General features: G+C 47.8%; 1 protein-coding gene across 2 annotated transcripts in view; it reads left to right on the forward strand.

Moving 5' to 3' along the window:
• Positions 1–21,405, forward strand: part of LOC138824435 (alpha-tectorin) — a 69,958-nt gene that overhangs the window by 2,930 nt on the left and 45,623 nt on the right. For both annotated transcript variants that reach the window (XM_070018284.1, XM_070018285.1), the window contains exons 3-8: positions 1,527–1,660; positions 4,243–4,530; positions 8,020–8,157; positions 8,798–8,963; positions 12,644–13,056; positions 19,552–20,122. In XM_070018284.1, coding sequence (XP_069874385.1) covers positions 1,527–1,660; positions 4,243–4,530; positions 8,020–8,157; positions 8,798–8,963; positions 12,644–13,056; positions 19,552–20,122 — 1,710 coding nt within the window. The remainder of the gene's footprint in view (positions 1–1,526; positions 1,661–4,242; positions 4,531–8,019; positions 8,158–8,797; positions 8,964–12,643; positions 13,057–19,551; positions 20,123–21,405) is intronic.

The following is a 21,405-nucleotide window of genomic DNA, read 5'->3' on the forward strand; positions in this document are numbered from 1 at the left end:
AAGGAAAGCCCTTAGCATGACTTCATTTCTTGCTATTAATTCACGGAAGCATCACCCTTCAATTAAATAAGCGCTGAGTTTAATGGTAGGTAGGGTAGGGGTTGGAAGGATTTTTTTTTTTTTTAAAAAAAAGCTCTTGTCTTCTAGGAATTGGGAACTTGTTATCATTATGTAAATAGGACTGTTGGAAGGTGCTTTTTCTACTACTGATTGTAAGGACAAACTCAGCCAGCCCATGGCCCAGGGCCCTGGGGAAATCTAATTGGTCACAGCGCCCCCTGCAGGTTAAAATTTGGTTGGCTTCTCAGAAATTTCAGGGGCTTAGGAAACAAGGCTTATAATAGACTAAGATCAGACTCTGCTCCACTCCCGCTGATGTTGGCCAGCGGAAAGAGGTGAGCTCTCTGTTTTAGCAGCCCTCCCGCTCCCGCCTTCAGAGCTAGGGAGCTGGCCCTTTGCCCGACACTGCTGGGCTGCTCCCTGGCCACTCTGTGCTCTTTTTCCTGAGCTGTTGTCTGTTCACTAAAAAGCTCTCAGAGGAGCATGACAGCCCTGGGACAGTGCCTCTCATCCGATCAGCTCAGTCAGTGCCACTCAGGCACTTTCCCCCAGGAGAGGGCAGACATGAGACTGAGCCTCAGCCTCTGCGTGGCACCCCCAACTTCTTCCAAAGCTGTGGCCCGGAGCCCACGACGGGTTTGCCACTGCACCAAAATCTCCAAACAAATTTTATAAAGGGGGAAGATGTCCTGTTGGTTAATCGTCATTCAAGGGAGGAAAAAGATCGTGGCATAGAAAAGCGTTTACTGAAACAGAGATTACTTCACAGCTGCAATGGACCAAATGTCCAGGGAGGAAGTGACATTGTGAGTGTGTGTGATGACATCACCTTGGGCTGAGAGGCTGAGGAAGAGAGTGCCTTTCGTGAAAAGCAGCTGGGCAGCGAGCCTCCAGGGCTGGGCTCAGTCAGAGCCACTCTCGGGCCAGTTACAGACTCTTTCCTCCCACTCTTGCCCTGGTATTGATTGCCTTCTGGTATCTTCTGCCTTTGGGCTCCAGGAAGAAGGGTCTCTTCTCAGGAAAAGCTTCCATAGTTGAGTTCTTGGGCTGGGAGGGAACTAAAGGTGACCACCGCTGCCACCTCTCTGCCTGGCTATCTTGTCAAGACACAATCCCCCCCCCCCCAAGCATGCCACACAGAGAGGCTCGCTCGCCACTCAGTGCTCAAGAACTCCAGGCAGCCTGGATGTCACCACCTAGTAGCCAGCTGTCACCATTACTCTCCCCAAATGCACAAACACAGGAATGGAGCAAAATGGGCTTTCCCTCCCCTGTTTCCCTTTCTCCCTGAGTCAGTAGAATCATGTTCTGGTTATAGCTGGGTTTAGGATGAGGAGAAAGGTCATCTGACTTGCATTTGGCTTGTAAGCCATATTCAAAGAAGCTGGCTTTATCAGGTGGAGGAAAGTAGCTTGCCAAATGGAAAAGACAGGTGCCCTGTATCTAATAACCATCTCTCTTGACAGTTCAGCCCAGGGAGCTCATGTATCCATTTTGGCAGAATGACACCAAAACACCTAAAGTGGACGATGGGAGCTCATCTGAGATCAAGTTGGCCATCCCGGTTTTCTTCTTTGGCGTTCCTTACCGCACTGTCTATGTGAGTACAAAGGCAGCCAGGGGCTGCCTATGCTTCTCTCTCCTTTGTTTGTCATTAAGGAAAGCATTTTAAATACCCTTTCCCAGGGCTCTGGGAATGGAGGATTTATTGGCAGCCCCAATGAGAAGTTCTGAGATTTCATGAGCTGATAGGTTTTATGATTAAGAAAGTCAAAGGTATATTTAGTGGCTAATGTTCATAGCAGAGGAGTCTACAGCGCCATAAATTGCTCTTGTGGGTGATTAAACACAGAAGCGAAGCAGCCCCAATGCCATGAACATTATTTCTGCTACTCCACAAGCTAAAAAGATACAGGGAGCCACACCGGGAGCCGTGCCTTGTCCCTCTCCCTTCGGGGCTTGTGAAGCGTTTCCACATCTGCTGTTCTTGGCCTGCCAACCAATTTGAAGTCATACTGGAATGCTCTCGGAGAGATAATCAGCTATGGTAGAAGGGTGTCTGCTGAACTGCCCACCGTCGTTCGGTCTGTAGCCATGCCAGAGGGTGCCATTGTGAAGCTGGGGCTAAGAAGGGGCTTCGTTTACTGTCAGAGTTCTTGAGGAGCCTGCCTTCTAGCTCACTGTGTGTGTTATTTGGTGGCCTGCCAGTGAGACTGTTGTATTGAGCCGCCAAGCCCGTCTTTATCTCTGGTCTTCACGGATGGAGGGAGGCGTGTGTAGATCATGGGACATTCCGTTTTGTTCTGCATCTTGCCCTGGAGGGGGTAAATAAAACCTTCCCACCCTTCTCCTCCTCCTCACATTCACCTCAGGACTGGCTCCTGTGACAAAAATCATCCTTTCTTCCCTTGCCTTACCAGTACTTCCTATCTAAGCAGTAGCGAGACCAGCCCTTGCGTCACGTGGACCCTCTCAGCCAGCTTGCTTTCCAGGCCTGTCCCAAACCTGCTGATTCAGCACCCCAGGGAGTGGGGGAGGGAAGCCCAGCACCCAGTTTTGAGGAGCCTTCCTATGAGCCTGGCGCTCACAGAAGTTTGAGACCCACTCATCTAAGGTAGCGCCTGTGTGTTTTAATTGCATCCATTATTCCCTAAAACAACACGTTCCCGTAGCACCCCCAAGCTTTTGATGTTGTCCTCACATGGGCCTCCTGGTCTTTAAAAGCTGACTGTGAGTTTTGCAACGTGTTAACCTGATTTTGGAGATGGGCGGTGACTACAGGACTTTGGTTCTGGAAGCCTTAGGCTTGGGCCTCCAGAGCAAAGATATTTATAGTTAACGTTCCTCTTCTTTCTCCACGCTAACAAATGTCGTGTCTTAGTTTGTGACGGAGAGCCCGAAGCGTTCTTGCCCTTGCAAAAGGGCAGACTGTAAGTTGGGGGCAGATTACCTGAGGGGAAATGGTTCCCTGCCTTTCCAGCCCGGTGAGTTATGACATTTGTGGGCCTTTGAGTTGTTCCCTGTTTCTTGAAGACAGCAGGCTCCTGCCACTCTGATCCCTTGTCTTTCTTTCCAAATCCAACACTCTCGCTTCTGACGCACTCTGAGGTGCCGTTGGTCCAGGTAGAGAGCCCTTGCCTATGGGATTTGGGTCACTGCTGATGTTCATGCCCTCATAGACCCATGGATAGGAAACCAGCCATTTGTTTTCTCCATCCCAAAGTAGCATGTACTCCCACCTCAGGTGTGTCTGATGTTGAAGCCCTCTGAGCCACCTGGTTCAATCAGTGCCTTTCACTTGCAGGATTGTTTGCAGTTCCCATGTGAATGGAGGGGACAAATTGGCTTGTGATTTGCAGTAAGGATTTGTCATTTCACTAGGCCACTTACAAACTGGGAAAGAATCACCATAAGCAGATCCATTACCTATGCAATGTAAGCTGCTCATGTGTCAATCTTTATACAGCCATGGTGCAAAGAAGCTACCAATATACCAAAGCCAGGATGGAATGAGGGCATCAGTGGGACTTAATCTTGTCCTGGTCTGATGACAGAAATGGCTGTGACATCACTAGGAATCACTGAAAGCCAGGTGCTAGTGGTTCACACTTATACTCCACACACACACACACACACACACACACACACACACGTCTTTTAAATGTCTCATCAGGAACAGATAGAGTTCATTCTGATACCTGAGTTCAATGAAGGAGCATGTGATCTATCTCTGAAATCTACCATTCTTTCCCCATAAAATAGGAATCAAGGTCTACTATCAATCTCCTTGCTTTTGAAAATTGAACTTTGCTTTCCACATGTGTTTGTTTTCCCTGTCTCTTTTGCACCTGTGACTTGGAAGATGTCTTCATTGCACCAGCAACCAGTAGCATCTGACAAATGCAAATAGCGATAGGCTAGTGAACGTGAAAATGAGACTGGTTTATTAGTAAGAAACAAAGCCGGCTACAAATTGAAAGTGAAAGGGAGCCAGTGAGTGTGTCTGGGTGTAAACAGACTCCTCATTTCTACAATGGGGGCTGGTGTCGATGGGTTTTCTAAATCAGTAAGTTGACGGTCATTTTCATCCATGGGACCAGGCACATGTCAGGCCTTAGTTTGTGACTCTGAACTTGTCCTGATTTCAGATCCATCATGCCCAAACCGTTCTCATTTCTGTAGGTCAATAACAACGGCGTCGTTTCCTTCAACGTGCTGGTGAGCCAGTTTACACCAGAATCCTTTCCCCTGACGGATGGGAGGGCCTTCATCGCCCCGTTTTGGGCAGACGTGCACAACGGAATTCGAGGCGAGATCTATTACAGAGAGACCATGGACCCCGTCATCTTGAAAAGAGCCACCAAGGACATCAGGAAGTACTTCAAAGACATGCCAACCTTCTCTGCCACTTGGGTTTTCATTGTGACATGGGAGGAAGTCACATTTTATGGCGGCAGCAGCACCACACCTGTAATCATTCAAAATTTCCACTTTCCACTTGCTATTCCTGACATCTAATTCTTGTCCATCTTCTCTGCTGTGAAGGAATCTAATTGGGAGAAAAGAGGAATGTCAGTTTGCTTGAGCTAAACGGATGGGTCTTGCCACCCACTTTCCACAGAGGGAAATATCAGAGGAACCAGTCCAGTCAGCGGTGACAGTTCAGATATTTCAGATAAGTCCCCGTGATCACAATCCATTACCAATGTCTTAAAAAGAGCCTCCTGATGATGTTCTTGTAATACATACCATTGTACTTGCAAAAGAGTGATTAGGGTACTGAGCTCATTCTAAGTCACGTGTGTAGGGACCCAGGGAGGAACTCAAAGGTTTTTTGTTGTTGTTTTTTTTCTTTCCCGAGGCATGTGAGTTTCTCTTCATCAGTAATTCCCCCCCTTTCCTCCTCCACAAAATCTAATAGAAAAAGCAGTGTGCCAGGGTTGAGTACAAATAACCTGGCTCATTTTATTATGTTACAACATTTTTTAAAAATCGTGACCAGGGCTGAAATTATTCATATTTGATGTTAATTAGAGTGGGCAGTTAAAGCATTTCATGGATAAAGTTTCAACATCTGCTCTGAAATCCCAAATGAGCAGTGAAATAAAAGTCAAATAAGAAAGATGATCACTGGCATTATCATAGAGATAATCAACTTTCTGCATAAGAGGACAGACTAGAGTTTGCATAAAAGCCTGCAGCTTGTTTGAGTAGCTGAAGTAGCAGACCTGTGTCTCTTAACTGCATAATTCCCCAGTAAGCAAAGAGGCTCTACCCTCTTCTTTCTTAAGATTAGTTCTAATTCCATCTGTTTTCCAGTTTCCTTGGCAATGAGTCAGTTGTTTAAGGGTAGAACAGAAACACTTGAGTCAGAGAGAGGTTAAAAAGTGCTGCTCTTGCAATCTGTACCTACATTGATGCGATGAGCACATTGTGTTTTAGCACTTTCTGGCCAAAGCATCTCAGAGCACTTTATTGCTAAGCGGTCCTGCAGAACAGAAAGACACAAGTTTAAACAGCAGATTCATTGGCTGGAAATCACCTCTAAAGAAGCATACGTTTCTCTCTGTCACGTTATGGATGGCTAACGACTCCTCGGGTGATGTTTTATGTTCTTTTAGCCTCATAGCTTACAACGTTAGAATGCAGGATGCCAGCAATCCATAAACTTTAAGAGTCTGGGGGTGGGGTGGAGCGGTAAAGAAGAAATGCCCGTCCAATGCTGACCACATTTTTTTTTCTCCAAAAAGCCCATTGGCCATAAAAGTGGCAAGATAATTTAGATATTTTTCTGATTTCTACTTTGGAATGAAATTTCTGAAATAGTTGAGATCTTCTTTTCCATGAGCATCAATGATGAGCTCTAAGTGCTTTGAGCTCCTTGAGGAAAACAAAACAAAACAAAAAGCTGATGGAGAAAAACCGAGCTGCAGAAGTAGAGGTGTCCCTTCCTTTGAAATGCCCTTCCCACCATCAGGCCAACCAAACACTGGGCTTGGGAGATCATTTTTAGGTCCAGAAAGTATCGTGAAAGTCTAATAGAAAGGGACAGGGACCCACTTACTTCACTGAAAGGGAAATCAATATTTACTAAGAGTTTAGTGCCTGGCTGTAATAGGCTACTTTACATATCATTTAATCCCCATAAAAATGTTCCCTCAACAAGTACTAGCTCTGCTTTCAAAAAGGCAAGAAAAGGGATTTGAAATCTCCTAGGAGGCAGAGCAGGGTCCACACTAAAGTCTGCTAACTGAATCCTCAACTCTTTCCAGGTCTGGTTTAAATCCTCAGAAGCAAAAAACCAATTCTGCAAAACAAGATTTCACAAAAACAAAACAAAAGCAGATCCAGAAAAATCTTAAAGCAAATGTTGAGGAAGCTGGGGTGGGGGCGGGGAGTGGAGGGGAATAATGAGCAAGTGGGAATGTGTGATACACTCAGCCTCAGGGGGTGGCATTAGGATGGCTGGTGAATTCCTATGACTTCTAGGGTGGGTGAGAGGATGCTCTCAAGACTTGATTGGACCACAGGTGCCTCCAGTACTGTTTTGGAGGAAGGACTTCATTTCCGAAGGAGAACCCTGGTCTGAAAGAGATGAACTTTAATCCTTGTGTGATCTTGACTTTGCCTCGGTCTCTTGAGCTTTGTAGTAATCTTGGGTTTATTGCTTGCTCATTTCCGTGTCCCACTTTCATTGAATGGGGCTGAAGAATGAAGGCATGTACCTGGGTGGCTCTATCCTAAACGCCATCAGTTGCTGTAGGCAGGGGGTTGGGGGCGGGGAGGAGAAAGTCCTTTACAAACAGGACTTTTCTTTGCTTGCACTCTGCCCCTCCCTGGGGCTGTCTGAAATAGGGAGAGCTGGGGCTTCCAATATCCTCCTCTCCAGGTTGATTACACAGGATAGGGACTCCAGCCTTCCTCTGTGTCTGGCAGAGATGTTCCCCGGGATGGTACCAGATGGCTGGGCAAAGAGTGAGGGTTGAATGGAGAAGGGTCAGCATGGCCTGTGCTTTGAGCTCTGATTTCCTGTGCATTTCCTGAAAACACTGATGATGAGAAAAGGGAAATCATGAAGGGTAGAGCTTGATACTGCTTAATTCTGAGAACATTTGCAAGGTGTGTTCAAATTTATATAACATCTTTGTCCTTAAATCATTGAAAATTAAGACAGTATATAAGAATGGTTGTGCTAAGAGATTGACTGGGAACTTCTGGCTGCAATCCTATTTGTGTGGCTGGGTCACTACTAACCTTCCAGAAACTCATTTCCCTTACTCTTCAGTTTTCTTAGCAATAGGGTGAAAATGGGCTCAAACATCGCCTGCCATATATAGCATTGGTCTGAGTTACAGCTGAGCCCTGAGGATTTTACAGATAGAAAGTAATTCATAAATGCTCAATTAGAGGAACAATTTCTTCCCACAAAGTGCTCTAAAAAAATCACTTCCCAACTTCCATTTTAAAAGGGGAAGACATCTCGTCAAGATCAGCAGTGTGTTCCAGGAATGGAGGGAGCCCATTCCAGAGGAGAATTGTATTTGCCACCAGGAGCAATCACTCACTCTTGCCCTCCTCATCCGTGCCCCACCCAGCCTACCATGGGAACCACCTAGCCCCGACAGCCTCTTTCCCATAGTTTATTCTCATGCTGCCATCTATAGGCGATCTCCTATTATGGCCAGCCGGGGGGCCTCTCTTCTGTCTGGTTCCTGACAAGACAGGAGCCGAGCGCTGAGTCAGACTCCAGGTTTATCTCAGGCTATTTCTCTTTTAGATGCATAATCCCACACATCTTGCTTTTCCCACTGGTGGCAAGAACAAATGCAGGGAGCAGGCAGAGCATGAGGCTAGGTTGCTGAGCTGCTGGGGTGTGGGGGAGGGGGCAGAGGAAAGGGGAACCACCCCTTGGGACAGGACCTCTGTGCCAGTCATGAGACCATCCTGCCCATCTTGTAGGTGAACACTTTCCAGGCTGTCCTGGTGTCCGATGGCTCCTACACATTCACGCTCTTCAATTACTATGAAATCAACTGGACCACTGGGACGGCAAGTGGCGGTGACCCGCTGACGGGTCTTGGGGGAGTGATGGCTCAGGTAGGTGTTGGGTGGGGTTATGGCTCTGGAAGGTGTTGGGCAGGGGGGTGATGGCTCTGGAAGGTGTTTTGCATGTCACCCACAGATTTAACTCAGCATCCTGGCTGGATGGGCCCTACTAACAGTTTTTATATACAGTAAGCATGTACCTCTGCCCGGGCTCTGCTGCTTCATGCCTGTAATCCTAGCTACTCAAGAAGCTGAGATCTGTGGATCGTTACTCAAAGCCATCTTTGGAAAGAAAGTCCAGGAGACTCATCTCCAATTAGCCACCAAAAATAAAGCTGAAAATGGAGCTGTGGTTGAAGTGATAAAGCACCAACCTTGAGTAGAAGTCCTAAAGGATAGCCACCAGGCCTGATGGATCTCACAGATGGACTAAGAGTCTAGACTTGTCCATCCCTGCCACAGTGACCTGGTGTGGGGTGCACTAGAGGGGCTTGACATGCTTTGAATGATGGTTACTGGGAACCCAGGAAAGGGGCACCGTGCTAGACTGACACCACCACCAAGCCATATGTCCAGCTCAGAACAGGGTCTCTTGATTGTACACGTGCTAAATTTGCAAAAGTATCTGGGTCAGCGAACCAATAGGAGGGACGCATTCGCTCAAAAGTGTTGTCTTCCTCTTGTATTCTAGGCTGGATTTAATGGCGGAAACCTCACCAATTTCTTCAGCCTCCCAGGGTCAAGATCCCCTGAGATTGTGAATATCCAGGAGACCACAAATGTCAATGTTCCAGGCCGCTGGGCATTTAAAGTTGATGGGAAGGAAATTGACCCTGCCAATGGTTGCACATCCAGGGGTAAAGCATCTTCTCTTCTCTAGAGCAAAGTGGGGTTTGCTTGGTTTTGATTGACAGGCGAGCTTTTCAGCCAGGAGGGCGGACTCCTTTCTGATGCCTTACCCTTCTGACATCTCTCAGCTGGGTGATGGGGATCAAGGTAATTTTAGCATGCACATTCATCACCCCAGGAGCTAAAACGCTCTGTGTGTGTGGTGTGTGTGTGTGTGTGTGTGTGTGTGTGTGTGTGTGTGTGTGTGTGTGTGTGTGTGTGTGTAACTTTCAGAACCCCTGCGTGTGTGTGTGTGTGTGTGTGTGTGTGTGTGTGTGTGTGTGTGTGTGTGTGTGTGTGTAACTTTCAGAACCCCTGCCTGCTGTGTGGATACAGCTACCAGTCCTGAACAACTCAGAAGTGCACCCGGATCTTGAGTGATTTCTTAGTGAGACTGACAGAAGGGAGCCCTCCTGTTAAACATTATTTTGTTGTTGTTGTCATCTCCCCTTCACGCTGTCTCTTCTCCTCTTTACTCTTGTGGCGCCATCTGCATTTGGTAGCTCCACGGGGTGGGCAAACTTGGAGTGTTGTCAAGTTTCTAGTAGGTCAGCCAGCACTTCCTTGTATGATTAGAAAGAAAGAATGGTGCTGTCTTTAGGGTAATGTCTCCTAAAATCCTTCCCGCAGCAGCAAAACATGAAGGGATTTGGAGAAAATCAAAGCTAGCATTAGGCCCCTGTGAAAATGCGGAGGTTGCACCCCAGTGGGTTTCCTTCACACTGACATTCAAAATGTGGAGCCTTCTTGAAACTGCCAAGACCCCTTCAGATGTGCAAAAGAGCCCCGGACTCTCCCAGGAACATGGCCATGTGTAGGTTTCTGCCTCTAATATGCTCAAAAGTATTCAGAAAATAGGATTTCTGTTAAAAATATTCCAAGTATAAAGGCTATGGCATCTCAAAGCAGGACATTGTTCACTCATTTATCCCCGCCTACCTACTTACCCATCTACCCATCCAACCAACCTCATCTACCCACCCACCCCACCTATCCATCCATCCCACCCCATCTATCCATCCACACTCATTCATTCACCTAACCACAGTTCATCCCCCATCTCCATCTGTCCATCAACCTTTCCGTTTACCCACCTAACTAGGCATCCCCTGTCCACCCACCTACTCACCTGCCCATTCATCCGCCCATCCACCCATCCATCTGTACACCCTCTCATCACCAAGCCAGTCATGCCACCATTGCATCTTTCCAAAGAATATTGTGAGAGCCCCCTGGGGGTGCCAGTCACTCTGTTAGGTGCCAGAGACCATCGCAGGGATGATGGTGACGTTGTTCCAGACATCAGAGAGCATTTTGGTAAGGCATTGTCTTCCTCCCCTTGGATAGAAAACATGGAGCCTGCATGTTTTGGTAGCCCAGAAACAACTCAGCCCTCTCTCTGAACCCAGCTTCAAATCAGAAATGCCATATTCATATGGTCCAAATACATGCACACACCCTAACTCTGCACTGTGCCTTTGCCCTGTGGCAGTGACATGTGTGGTGTTGCTCGTGCTCAGAGTAGCAAATAAATGGTTTAAGTGTAAGCTGGTACTGAACTGGATAAGGAAGAGTCTAGTCCCAGGGCTCCCCTGGACTCCTGAGATTGGACCCTCTTCCATGATGTAGAGTCCTGGGGGTGCTACCTCAGGGCCTTTCTACCCTACCCCCTCTCCAGCTTGGACCAGTGTGTGAGAAGTTGCACACTGGCACCCAAGCCCCTCTTCCATTTTATCCAAACATTGGAGGGCCCACTGGCCAAGGACCTGCAGCCTAAGTGCCTAGTGCTCAGTGCCAACCTCTCACCCCAGCCCTGGGAATGAAAGGCTCAGAGAACCGAACACACTGGCTTGGAGAGCTATGGAGTTGGTCAGGTGCCAGCTGTGTACACAATCCCCACTTCACCTCCATTCTTTTCCTCCTGAGCTACGTAGGTTTGGTTTTTATATACAGGAAAATGCAATGTCCTTAAACAGACTGCCATGCATTTTTATGTGCCACTAGATGTATATCAATCTAATGAGACTGAGCTTTGGCCAGGGTTGTAGCAAAGAATGTGATTCCATACAGCTGCTTACTATATCATTTCACAAACACAGCTATTACAGAGAGTCTGCCTTTTGGTCCAAACCTCCTCTATTCAAAGGCCTTTTCCTCCCACTTATTGGAAGCCTGGAAAATGCATCGAATGGAAATGGTACTAGACGGTGGCTGTTACAATCTATGTACCCTTGAACTAGTGCCAAAGGCAGTAGCAGATTGAGGGCCTGTTCCAAGGGCTGATGCGTATAACCTGCTGGGAATGTGAATAAACCTATTATCTCATTTTGGGTACAATTCTCAACAGGTATAAAACATAATTGCCTGATGAAACATGTTCCTGTGAAACAGAGAGAGACACTCCTATCTTCTGCTCAGGTGGATGTTGTAACCCTGTGCGATCTGCAAGGCGTGGGGCGGGGGGGGGGGTGGATTTTACTTGTTTGATGTTTGTTTTTTTGAAATAGGGTCTTCTAGGTTATTCCAAGCTGGCCTAGAACTTGTGATGCTCAGCAAGTGTGAGAGATTTTTAGAAACTTGAGCAATCTTAATTGAGCACTTACAAGCCATTGTTTTTCCTACTGTGTGCCAGCCCTTACATATCTTAATATCGCACAGTCTGTCCCATCTCAACCAGACTTCCTTAATTTAATGAATTCTGCTGCCTCTATCAACCTGTGTCAGCTCTTCCATCACAGCAGTGTTCCCTGTGAGGCAGGTGTACAGGTTAGGAAAACTGAGGCACATGGAAACCAAATCATGCATCTTGGAAGTGACTACAGAGTTGTGACTCTTGCTGGACTCTTGACTTGAACTCCAACCAAAGCCTAGACCATAACCCCCAACCCAAAGCACCTTTCTTGAAGTCATCACCCCCATCCCCAACCTCATTAGCTTCTTGAGCTGGAATTCATCTGAAGTTCTGTTTAGTGGATCAAAAGAGGGAAGTACTAGAGTTGCCAGGCCCTAGAGCTGGGGGAAAAACAACCTACTGTGGGTGTAAGTTCTGCCTAAGCGGCATCTTCAGGATTTATTAACCTTTGAAAGTGCCAAACAAGAGGCCATTTGCTTCCAAAATCTTTCCATGAAGTCAGGATTTATATCTATATGTCAGATACTTGGTTGATGTTATTTACATCTTAGGACATATACGGGGCACCCAACAAATAAATGTCTATTGATTGAATGAACAAATTAGCAGATAAGCAAACAGCATGGCTGAGTTACCTGGGTACCATGAGGTCATTCTTTCGAATATTCTTCTTCCTATTCCTGAGCAGAAGGAAGTAGCTCTCAAGTGTTATAGTCTTTCCCCACAGATGAAGTCAGTGTGTGTGGGTTTGCTCACCAGCTGTGGAATTGGTAATGCCAAGAGCCTGTGCTCAATCCAGACTCTCTCAACTTGAAATCTTGACTTCCCCAGGGAGGGGTCTTGCATGGGTTTTACTCAATGGCTCTTAAGCTGCCACTTGTCAAAGGGGGGTGACAGTTCCCCCTAGTAGTGTCTTCCATGGATGATGTGGTGGAATGGCAGTGAAGCATTTAGCCCAGTGCCTGGCACAGAGGGTAAGTGCTCGATACATGTTGGCTCTGATGTCATTGTTCCTAGGACAGTTCCTCCGGCGAGGCGAGGTGTTTTGGGATGACCTCAACTGCACCATCAAGTGTCGCTGTCTGGATTTCAACAATGAGATCTACTGCCAGGAGGCCTCCTGCAGCCCCTACGAGTTGTGTGAACCCAAAGGCAAATTCTTCTACTGCAGCCCCGTGGAGACCAGCACATGCGTGGTGTTCGGCGAGCCGCACTACCACACCTTTGACGGCTTCCTCTTCCACTTCCAAGGTTCCTGTGCCTACCTGTTGGCCCGACAGTGCTTGCAGACTTCCAGCCTCCCCTTCTTCAGCGTGGAGGCCAAGAATGAGCACAGAGGGGGCTCTGCCGTCTCCTGGGTAAAGGAGCTCTCCATTGAGGTGAATGGCTACAAGATTCTCATCCCCAAAGGAAGCTACGGAAGAGTCAAGGTGAGAACCTCTCTGTCCCTCACAGGGCTGTAGACCTGTTAGAGAGTCTGCCGCCTGGGAAAGTGATCCCCCCACCTACTAGTGCTTCTGCTTATCTCTCTCTAAGTACCAAAGACCAGGTTTGTTTATTCCCTTTCTGACATGCAAGGATCTTGTAAGATGCTTTATTAAACCAAATAGCATTTGTAAAAGAACTCTGCTAAGCTTTCTCCTAAATATGCCTATCCATGTTTCTTTTTTTTTTTTTTTTTTTTTTTGCTGGTCCTGGGGCTTGAACTTAGGGTCTGGTGCTGTCCCTGAGCCTCTTTTTGCTCAAGGCTAGCGCTCTACTACTTGAGCCACTGGGCCACTTTGACTTTTTCTGAGTAGTTTATTGGAGGTAAGAGTCTCATGGACTTTCCTGCCTGGGCTAGCTTTGAACCGTGATCTTCAGATCTCCTCATCCTGAATAGCCAGGATTACCGGCATGAACCGCCAGTGTCTGGTGTCTCTCCACTTTTCGATTTAAACTAAATTTGCATTCCTAGTTCTTTCCCTGATAGATACATGTGTGTGCCTGTACATGAGCACATACATGCACACACAGCTCAGAAGTAACAGGAGAGTTATATTTCATCTCCCATAAACCTGGCTTGCAATGGGCTGTAGTCACATGACCATACCCTGACTCTGGTGTAAGTACAAAGGGCAAACCCCTAATTAATTTGAGCCTTTGGTTAGTAATCCTCACTCCTCCCAGCCTCCATCCTGTTTGCCCAAGAGCCATTCTGTAGATTTCTCTACAGAGAAATCTCCACATTGATTGAAGCCACCCAGGCAGCTGCCTGGAATGGCTTAAAGACTTCCTTAGTGAGGTTGTATGGGAAGATCTAGGAAAAGCTTTACTAAAACAACCTCTGTACTGGGATGCCCTGCTCCTACCTAGACGGACAGAGAAGAATGTGGGCTTCTGTGTGGCTGTTTAGCACATGCAAATGATACCTGGATTTGTTTAACATATGCAAATGCTGTCTACTGGGATTTCAAAATGAAGCCAGTAGCAACTGGTTACTCAATTAGTGGAGGCCCAGTGTTCAAAATGTTCAAGAAGACCGTGTAGCAGCCATGGATTTATCGGAGCAAGAGTGACCTAGACACAAAGTGTTGATTGCTTCAGCCCTTGTGGCAATCCTTTGCCATCCTTAGTCCTCCATGAGATCGCAAGGCCAAACTGACGTCAGTGCAGGAATTTCTTTTCTTTCTGAATGCCCTGTAGTTTTAAGTGAGAGAGCATGTCCAACAAAAGTTGGGACCAAGGAACTCACTCTTTTTTTTTTTTTAATTGTGAAAATACTGTACAGAGGGGTTACAATTACATGGGCAAGGTAATGAGTACATTTCTTATCAAGCATTGTTGCCTCCTCCTTTGTTTCCCCTTCCCGTTCCTCTCCTCCCCCCCCCCCCCCCGCCAAAGTTGTAAAGTTTGTTTTTTGACTCACTCACTCTTCTAGCTCTTGTCCTTTCTAGGTCTGTACAGCATATCGGTTTTATAAATTAGGAAAGTGAGCTATTACTTTGGTTGAAATACCAATTTGCTTGTTACTTGGTTAGTGTCCCTGGAAACAGCTTTATCTACCCAGTCAAGGCTAAGAATTTGAGTACAGAAGTTTGGAGTTTTTCCATTTTAAATTTATATTGTGCTCTTCAGCTGCTGTCCTGATCCTGGTAGATAGATGCTAGCATTTCAAGCTTAAAAAAAAATTTTTTCAGTAGCTTTCCCCTACTTTTTTGTATTGTGAGAATGATATGCAGTTGAAAATGAAAACTCCATGCTTGCATTTTCATTCCTCTTACTTTTCATTTTGATTAAAATTCTTTTTTGCTCACAGTCCGACTTTTTTTTTTAAGAAAGAAAGGAGCACTGTCATTTCTTTCAGGCCCAGTGGCTCTGCTAATTTTGCGTGGCTCTGTTCCATCGTCCAGGCGTAGGGCATGGATTCCTCAATTTTCTGTAGCAGCAGGGAGATGTGGACGTGAATATAAATGTTTCAGAAAGAAAAGGTTATGTGACTCCAACTGCAAGCTAACAATGGCTTCCTTTTCCCTCTGCCAAACGGTGTCCAGTGTCTTTGAATACACCTGCTCTGCTGGGGAGAGTGGCTGGCTGGATGGCAGAGCCTTGACCCAGGGTGACTTGAGGACAGGCAGGGAGAGAGGCGGGAGGCAGGAAGGAGCCTGAGATGCCCGGGAGGTACCTGACTCCATCCGCCAATTGTGCCCGGCTGAGAATGGCCAGACATCTTTGCTTCCAAACTAGAGGTCCTCCTTCTCTAACCCTGTCTTCATATGCTGGGTGATGAGGTGCGTTCTGCCTATGGACATTTTTCTCTGTTAGCAAAACAAATTCCTCTAATAACAAAACAAACAGTTTGGGATCGCATATGCCAGCAGGGCCCAAAGAAAACCAACATAACTAAAAAAAAAAAAATCCATATCCAATTAATGTCTCCTTCTAGCTAATAGTTCCAGGTTTTCTTCTTTCTCTCCTCTATGAGAACAAATAGTTTAGGGTGTTCCCACAGGAAGGGAGCCCAGACCCCATCATCATGAAGAGCTGGGTCTCCGTGGCTGGAGGAACCTACTCATGTCCCTGCTACCACTGCAGCTGAATGACCTCTTTGAGTTCAGTTCTTCATCTGTAAAATGGGGGGCTGTTGTATCTCCTAGACTGGACATCTGGGCTGTAGCCCAGGGTGAGGACACAGCTTTGGTAGTCAGGTCCTGTCACCTGCGTGTCACATTAGCCATGAGCCTCCATTTGCTTTGTAAAAGGGAGCATGATAGGACCTGAAAGGTAGCCGTGAGCATGAAACAGAGGAGCCTCGTGTGCACGTCTGTGCACACCCCAGGACACAGGAGGCTCTCGGTAGATGCTGGCTCCACGTTGCTGTCACTCACCAAAATCCTGTTCAGTTCCAAGACCTAAGCTCTGAGATTCCTCTTCTTTTTTCCGTGAGTGTGCTAGTCCTGGGGCTTGAACTCATAGCCTGGCCCAAGTCCTTGAGCTTCTTTTGCTCAAGGCTACCACTTGAGCCACGACACCACTTCTGGCTTTTTCTGAGTAGTTTGTTGGCAACAGATAGAGTCTCATGGACTTTTCTGGCTGGGCTGGCTTCAAACTGTGATCCTCAGATCTCAGCCTCCTGAGTAAAACCAGGATTACAAGTGTGAGCCACCAGCATCTGGCATGTGATCCTCATCTACCTCCTCTCCCCACCATGTCCTAGGAGACACACTGTTGAAGAAGGAAAATGCCTAATACACAGGGAGGAGAAGGGAAAGCCACGAAGTGATGTTGGTCTACCACCAGCTCATCAAGGCTGACCCTTGGGCCTGGGGGAAAGAAACAAAGGATCACATGTTGGAATCAGAGTTCTTTTCCCAGCTGTGTAGAGCCCACAGTCATTTGTGATGAGAATGCATAGGGCATCATAAACACATCTGCCAGGAAAAAGGATGTGACCTGAAACATTACCTATATCTAGGCTTGAGATGAGGTAGAATGAGGTGAGAACAGAGAGAGGAAGCCAGGAGCGATCACTGCAATGTCCAGATCCTGTCTATGCCATGGCTTTCTGCTTTGAAATGCAGAAGACTTTGCCCTTTGCTAGTGGGAGCTTGACCAGGAAGATAGGAAAGCATTCGAACTGTATGTGGTTGGCATTCCACATGACCCTTGAAAACAATTTCCCTTTCTGTCTCCCAGCACAGCACAATGGCTGCCAGCCACACAGGCCTCTGGCCAGCTGACCTTGCTGATGGTTCTTCCTCACTCTTGCTGGCTAACTCTGCCTAGGAGACCTGGATCCACTACCCAGCAACTCCTTAGTAGTTCTTTACAGGAGAGTTTCTTTTCCAGACTAATTTCTTATTTCCTTCCCCCACTGCCAGACTCTGAATATTTATGTCCCTCCCTATCTACGTGATAGCATCTTAAATTCCCAAGATGGCAGTGTGAGGAGATGGGACTTTCAGAAGACAATTAGGCTATGAGGCTTGAGCCCACAGGAATGGCATTAGTGCCCTTACAATGTCACAGGGGGCACATGAGGGCCCAATGAGAAGGTGTCATTTCAGAATTAGAAGGTCACTGAATCTATTTGCACTCCTTTCTTAGAACTAGGAGGAATACATTCCTGTGATTTCTGAGCCATCGTTGTTGTGGTATTTTGTTGTTGCCTCCCAGTCTGAGACAGAAGACCAGTACTGGGGGTGGGCGATGCTATAACAAGTATGTCAAAATGCAACGGTGGCTTTGCACTGATCGATGGGTGGAAAATGGAAGGGTCTGGAAATTCAAACTAGCAAAGGCCCACATGGCAATGAGTGAACCAACAAGAGAGATTGTGTTGAAGGCCAGCACATCTCTGAGAGTGACCTGTGACATTGGCCATGGTGAATGCTGAGAATAATGTCTAGACAGTCTGTTGTCTTGTTTCCAGGGTAACTCAGTGGCAGGTTAGACCCTTATCTTCCTGGTGTGCCAGTAATGGGATCCAGGATAGCCTGGAGGGTTGATGCGTGCTTAGCCCCCCAAGGACTGTTCTGGGACAAGGCATTCCATTACAGACATGACTGCCAGCATCTGCAGGAACAAGCCATGGCAAACGGGAAGAAGAGAACCAGCTCCCTCTGCTGCAGGCTTCTCAAGCCACCTGTTCACCTTATCTAGCTGCCAAGACTCACTTTGCTTCATTTCCCAGTTCTCACCCCACCCCAGAGACCAGCACCCCCTTTAAGCAGGGTACCTGTGTGTGTCCTTCCCTCCCCATGCGTGCCCATGATGCCACACTCTGCCAACAGTTGCTTGGTGCAGTAAGTCTGCCCTTCCTGTGGGTCAGGAAGGACCTTCTCAAATGCAAAGGTGGCTGTGTCCTTCCTTTGCACACAGAAGCTCTCCCTGCACAGTAGACTTCCAGGTCTGTGTGTGTTGTGTTGTGTATAACATGGTGTAAAAGGCTTTCCAAGGTCTGTTCTCAACATGGGAGCCAGAGCAGTTCTTTTGACGTGGAAGTCAGATCATGTCGGCCCTTTGTGCTAAACACCTTCTTGGTTCTGTGTCCTGCTCTAGGTCAAGTCAAGGTCTTTGGGGAGGCTGACAGGCCCTCCTTGTTCTGGCTGTGGTCCTCTCTGACATCAGCTGCTCTCTCTGCTCCTGCCTTGGAGAGACCCTGCCCTCCAGCAGGAGCCCAGGAAGACCGCAGGGAGCAGCCTGTAGTTCCCTCCTCACCCCCAAGTAATGGTGGTTTTCATCTCAATTGGCCCCTCCCCATGGAGGTTTGGCCTGATCATCCAATGTAAAATTAGAAACTCTCTTCCCTAGGGCCATCCACAGTTCCTCCTTGACTTCTCTGCATGGCACTTATCTGATACAATTCAATATTTTATTCTGCTGGTTGTCAGTCTCCCTAGCTAAAACATAGGTCCCACAAAGCAGAGTTTTTTTTTTTTGTCTATTTCACTCATTGCTAATCCCAAACTTTTAGAACATGCTTGATCCCAGGCAGGCCTGAAAGGTATTTGCAGGCCAGAGTCTCCAGCTCCATCTCTGGCCACCTGATCTTTCTGTAGCCCAGAGTGTTCCATGGCTGCCTGCTGGTCCCTCATGGCTGCCTCTAACCCCTGACCTTGATTTTCTGGTCCTGGGATCCTCTGCCTGCCCCCCCCCCCCATTCTCTGAGATACTTCTGTTCATCCTTAAAACTCGGGTCAGACTTAACTGCCTCTAAAAATCCTCCTATGACTCCCCTAGGCTGAATTAAGTGTTCATTTACTGTCTCCCCACTGCTTGTATTGATTCATATTTAAAACTGTCATCTATAAATATCTGTTTGTGTTCCTCTGGAACCTCTTGAGGGGCCAGACAATCGTTATCTCTTAACCCTGTGTATCCCAGCTCCTACATGATGCTTGGTAGCTAAGGGGTGCTCAGCTTGGTTGCCATTGAAAGACATTGTTCTGCTAGTAGGAAGTCCTTAGTAAGACTTGGAGAATGGTGCCAGGGTGTGGACAACTGATGGCTGATTCACATTTCAGCTGGGAGGAGGGTCACCGAGCACGAACGGCAGTCAGGAGTGCCATGGAAAATCTGTGCCGAGACCCCATGGGGACTTAATTCTTAGAAGAATAAAGAGGAAAAGCGAGGGGGATGAGTCTTTCCAGTGAAGCCTGACTTAGCCTAGAGACAGCCAAGAATGGATGCCAACTTCCCAGACTCCAGGGGGCTCTGTAGCATTGCTAGAAATGACACGGCTTTCACAGGCTGGCCCACGACCGCCTGCTCTCTCAAATGTCCCCCCAGACCTTTGTCATAGTGGGAGTGAGCATGCTGGAGGGAGCCGCGTGTGGATATGGAATATTCCGGAATACGGTGGTGCTCAGCCTTCCCCCCCTCCTTCTACTGGAACTCACTGCCCCGGCACCTGCTCACCGGCCTTTTGCTATTACTGTTGGCAGGTGAATGACCTGGTGACTTCTTTGCCCGTCACCTTAGACTTGGGGACAGTGAAAATCTACCAGAGTGGCATGTCTACAGCCGTGGAAACGGACTTTGGGCTTTTGGTGACGTTCGATGGTCAGCACTACGCGTCCATTTCCGTCCCGGGCTCTTACATAAACTCCACGTGTGGGCTCTGTGGCAACTACAACAAGAACCCGCTGGATGACTTCCTCCGGCCCGACGGCAGGCCGGCCATGTCCGTGCTGGACCTGGGGGAGAGCTGGCGCGTCTACCACGCCGACTGGAAGTGCGGCTCCGGCTGCGTGGACAACTGCACTCAGTGCGACGCCACCACGGAAGCGCTGTACTTCGGCCCTGACTACTGCGGCTTCCTCAACAAGACGGAGGGCCCCCTGTGGGAGTGCGGCACCGTCGTGGACCCCACCGCCTTCGTGCACAGCTGCGTGTACGACCTGTGCAGCGTGAGGGACAACGGGACGCTCCTCTGTCAAGCCATCCAGGCCTACGCCCTGGTGTGCCAAGCCCTGGGCATCCCAATTGGAGACTGGCGGACCCAGACTGGGTGTGGTAAGCCACAGGGGACAGGGGTGGGGTTCAGGGCCCCTCTGAGGCCCACCGAGGCCCAAGGGCAGGGGTGAGGTTGAACGACCACCGGTCATAAGGAACGGACTATGAAAGCACCTTTACGTCCCCTCGCCCAGTACCGTAGGCAAGAAACAAGAAGCCATGGATGAACAGAAATGCGCTGGAAACTTGGAATGCATGACAGGCTGGAGGAAGGCCTGTAGCAGAGGTGGCAGGCCCAGAGCTGAGCCAAGTGGTGGGGTGGCAGGGGTGACTGGCACCCAGGGAGTGTAGACTCGGCTGGGGAACCACAGTCAGCCTTGAGAAGGCAGCCCGGGCCGGCCCCACCCCCAGGGGAGCCAGTGCCAGTGTGCTCTGGCCCCTCCTTTCTACTTCTGGTTCCTTTAGAGTTTGCGCCCCTTGTCCCGGAGCCCTTCTGTGTGTGAGGCTGGTGAATGAAAGGGCAGCAGGTCGGGAATACGATCTACCAATGAAGAAGCCATTTTCCTGAAATACCAAGAGCAGTTAGGTGAAGTCCCAAGTTGTGAGAAAACCCAGGTTCTTTCCAATTCCATTCTGGCACAAAGCGTTGTTTTACCGTTCAGTTATCTCCCTTGTTTTCCTTCTAGCCCAGCTAAACTCTCTTTGTTTGCCTACTTATAAAATTCAGAGACAACGACAACAAATAATAATTTGTTTCCTTTCTGGACATCTTTTTTTGTTTTTTCCATGTCAGTATATAGAAGTTACATTCCATGCCTTTCAGGAGCTCTAAAGGCGAGGAGATTTTAAAGTCGCTTTAAATTCCAAAGCCAGAGGGTGATTTTTTTACCCCCTCTAAGTATAGGTTGGATTTATATAAATACTTCATATGTCTGGTACAAATCTTAGAGTATGGGTCAGACCACTAAATGTCAGTGTATTATGACTGACCAGCCCCCATCACTCCCAGAGCAACCATATCACACTTCAAGTTTTGAGCTTGAACACAACTTCTTTTTGATCCATATATAATCCAAGAGCATCGAAATTGCCTAGATTATTATCTATAACGTCTATCTGTTTTCCCCTACTGGTACTGCTCTTCCCGTATCTGGCACTTCTGTCTTCGCCCTGTCTCTCACTTTAGTGAGATGAATTATATTTAGCTCAGAGAGCTGCTTCCCTAGGCCCGTGTGCCCCTGTCTCCTGGATTCATCTGAATTCAAACATTTATGAATACGTGGAAGCTCTTAAAATAAGAATAAGAGATTTCTAAGGCACACAGGGCTTTCAGAAGGCTGCTA

The sequence above is a fragment of the Dipodomys merriami genome, unplaced genomic scaffold, assembly GCF_024711535.1.
Source record: "Dipodomys merriami isolate MVZ:Mamm:240054 unplaced genomic scaffold, mDipMer1.0.p SCAF_129, whole genome shotgun sequence".
In the NCBI taxonomy this organism is placed as follows: domain Eukaryota; kingdom Metazoa; phylum Chordata; class Mammalia; order Rodentia; family Heteromyidae; genus Dipodomys; species Dipodomys merriami.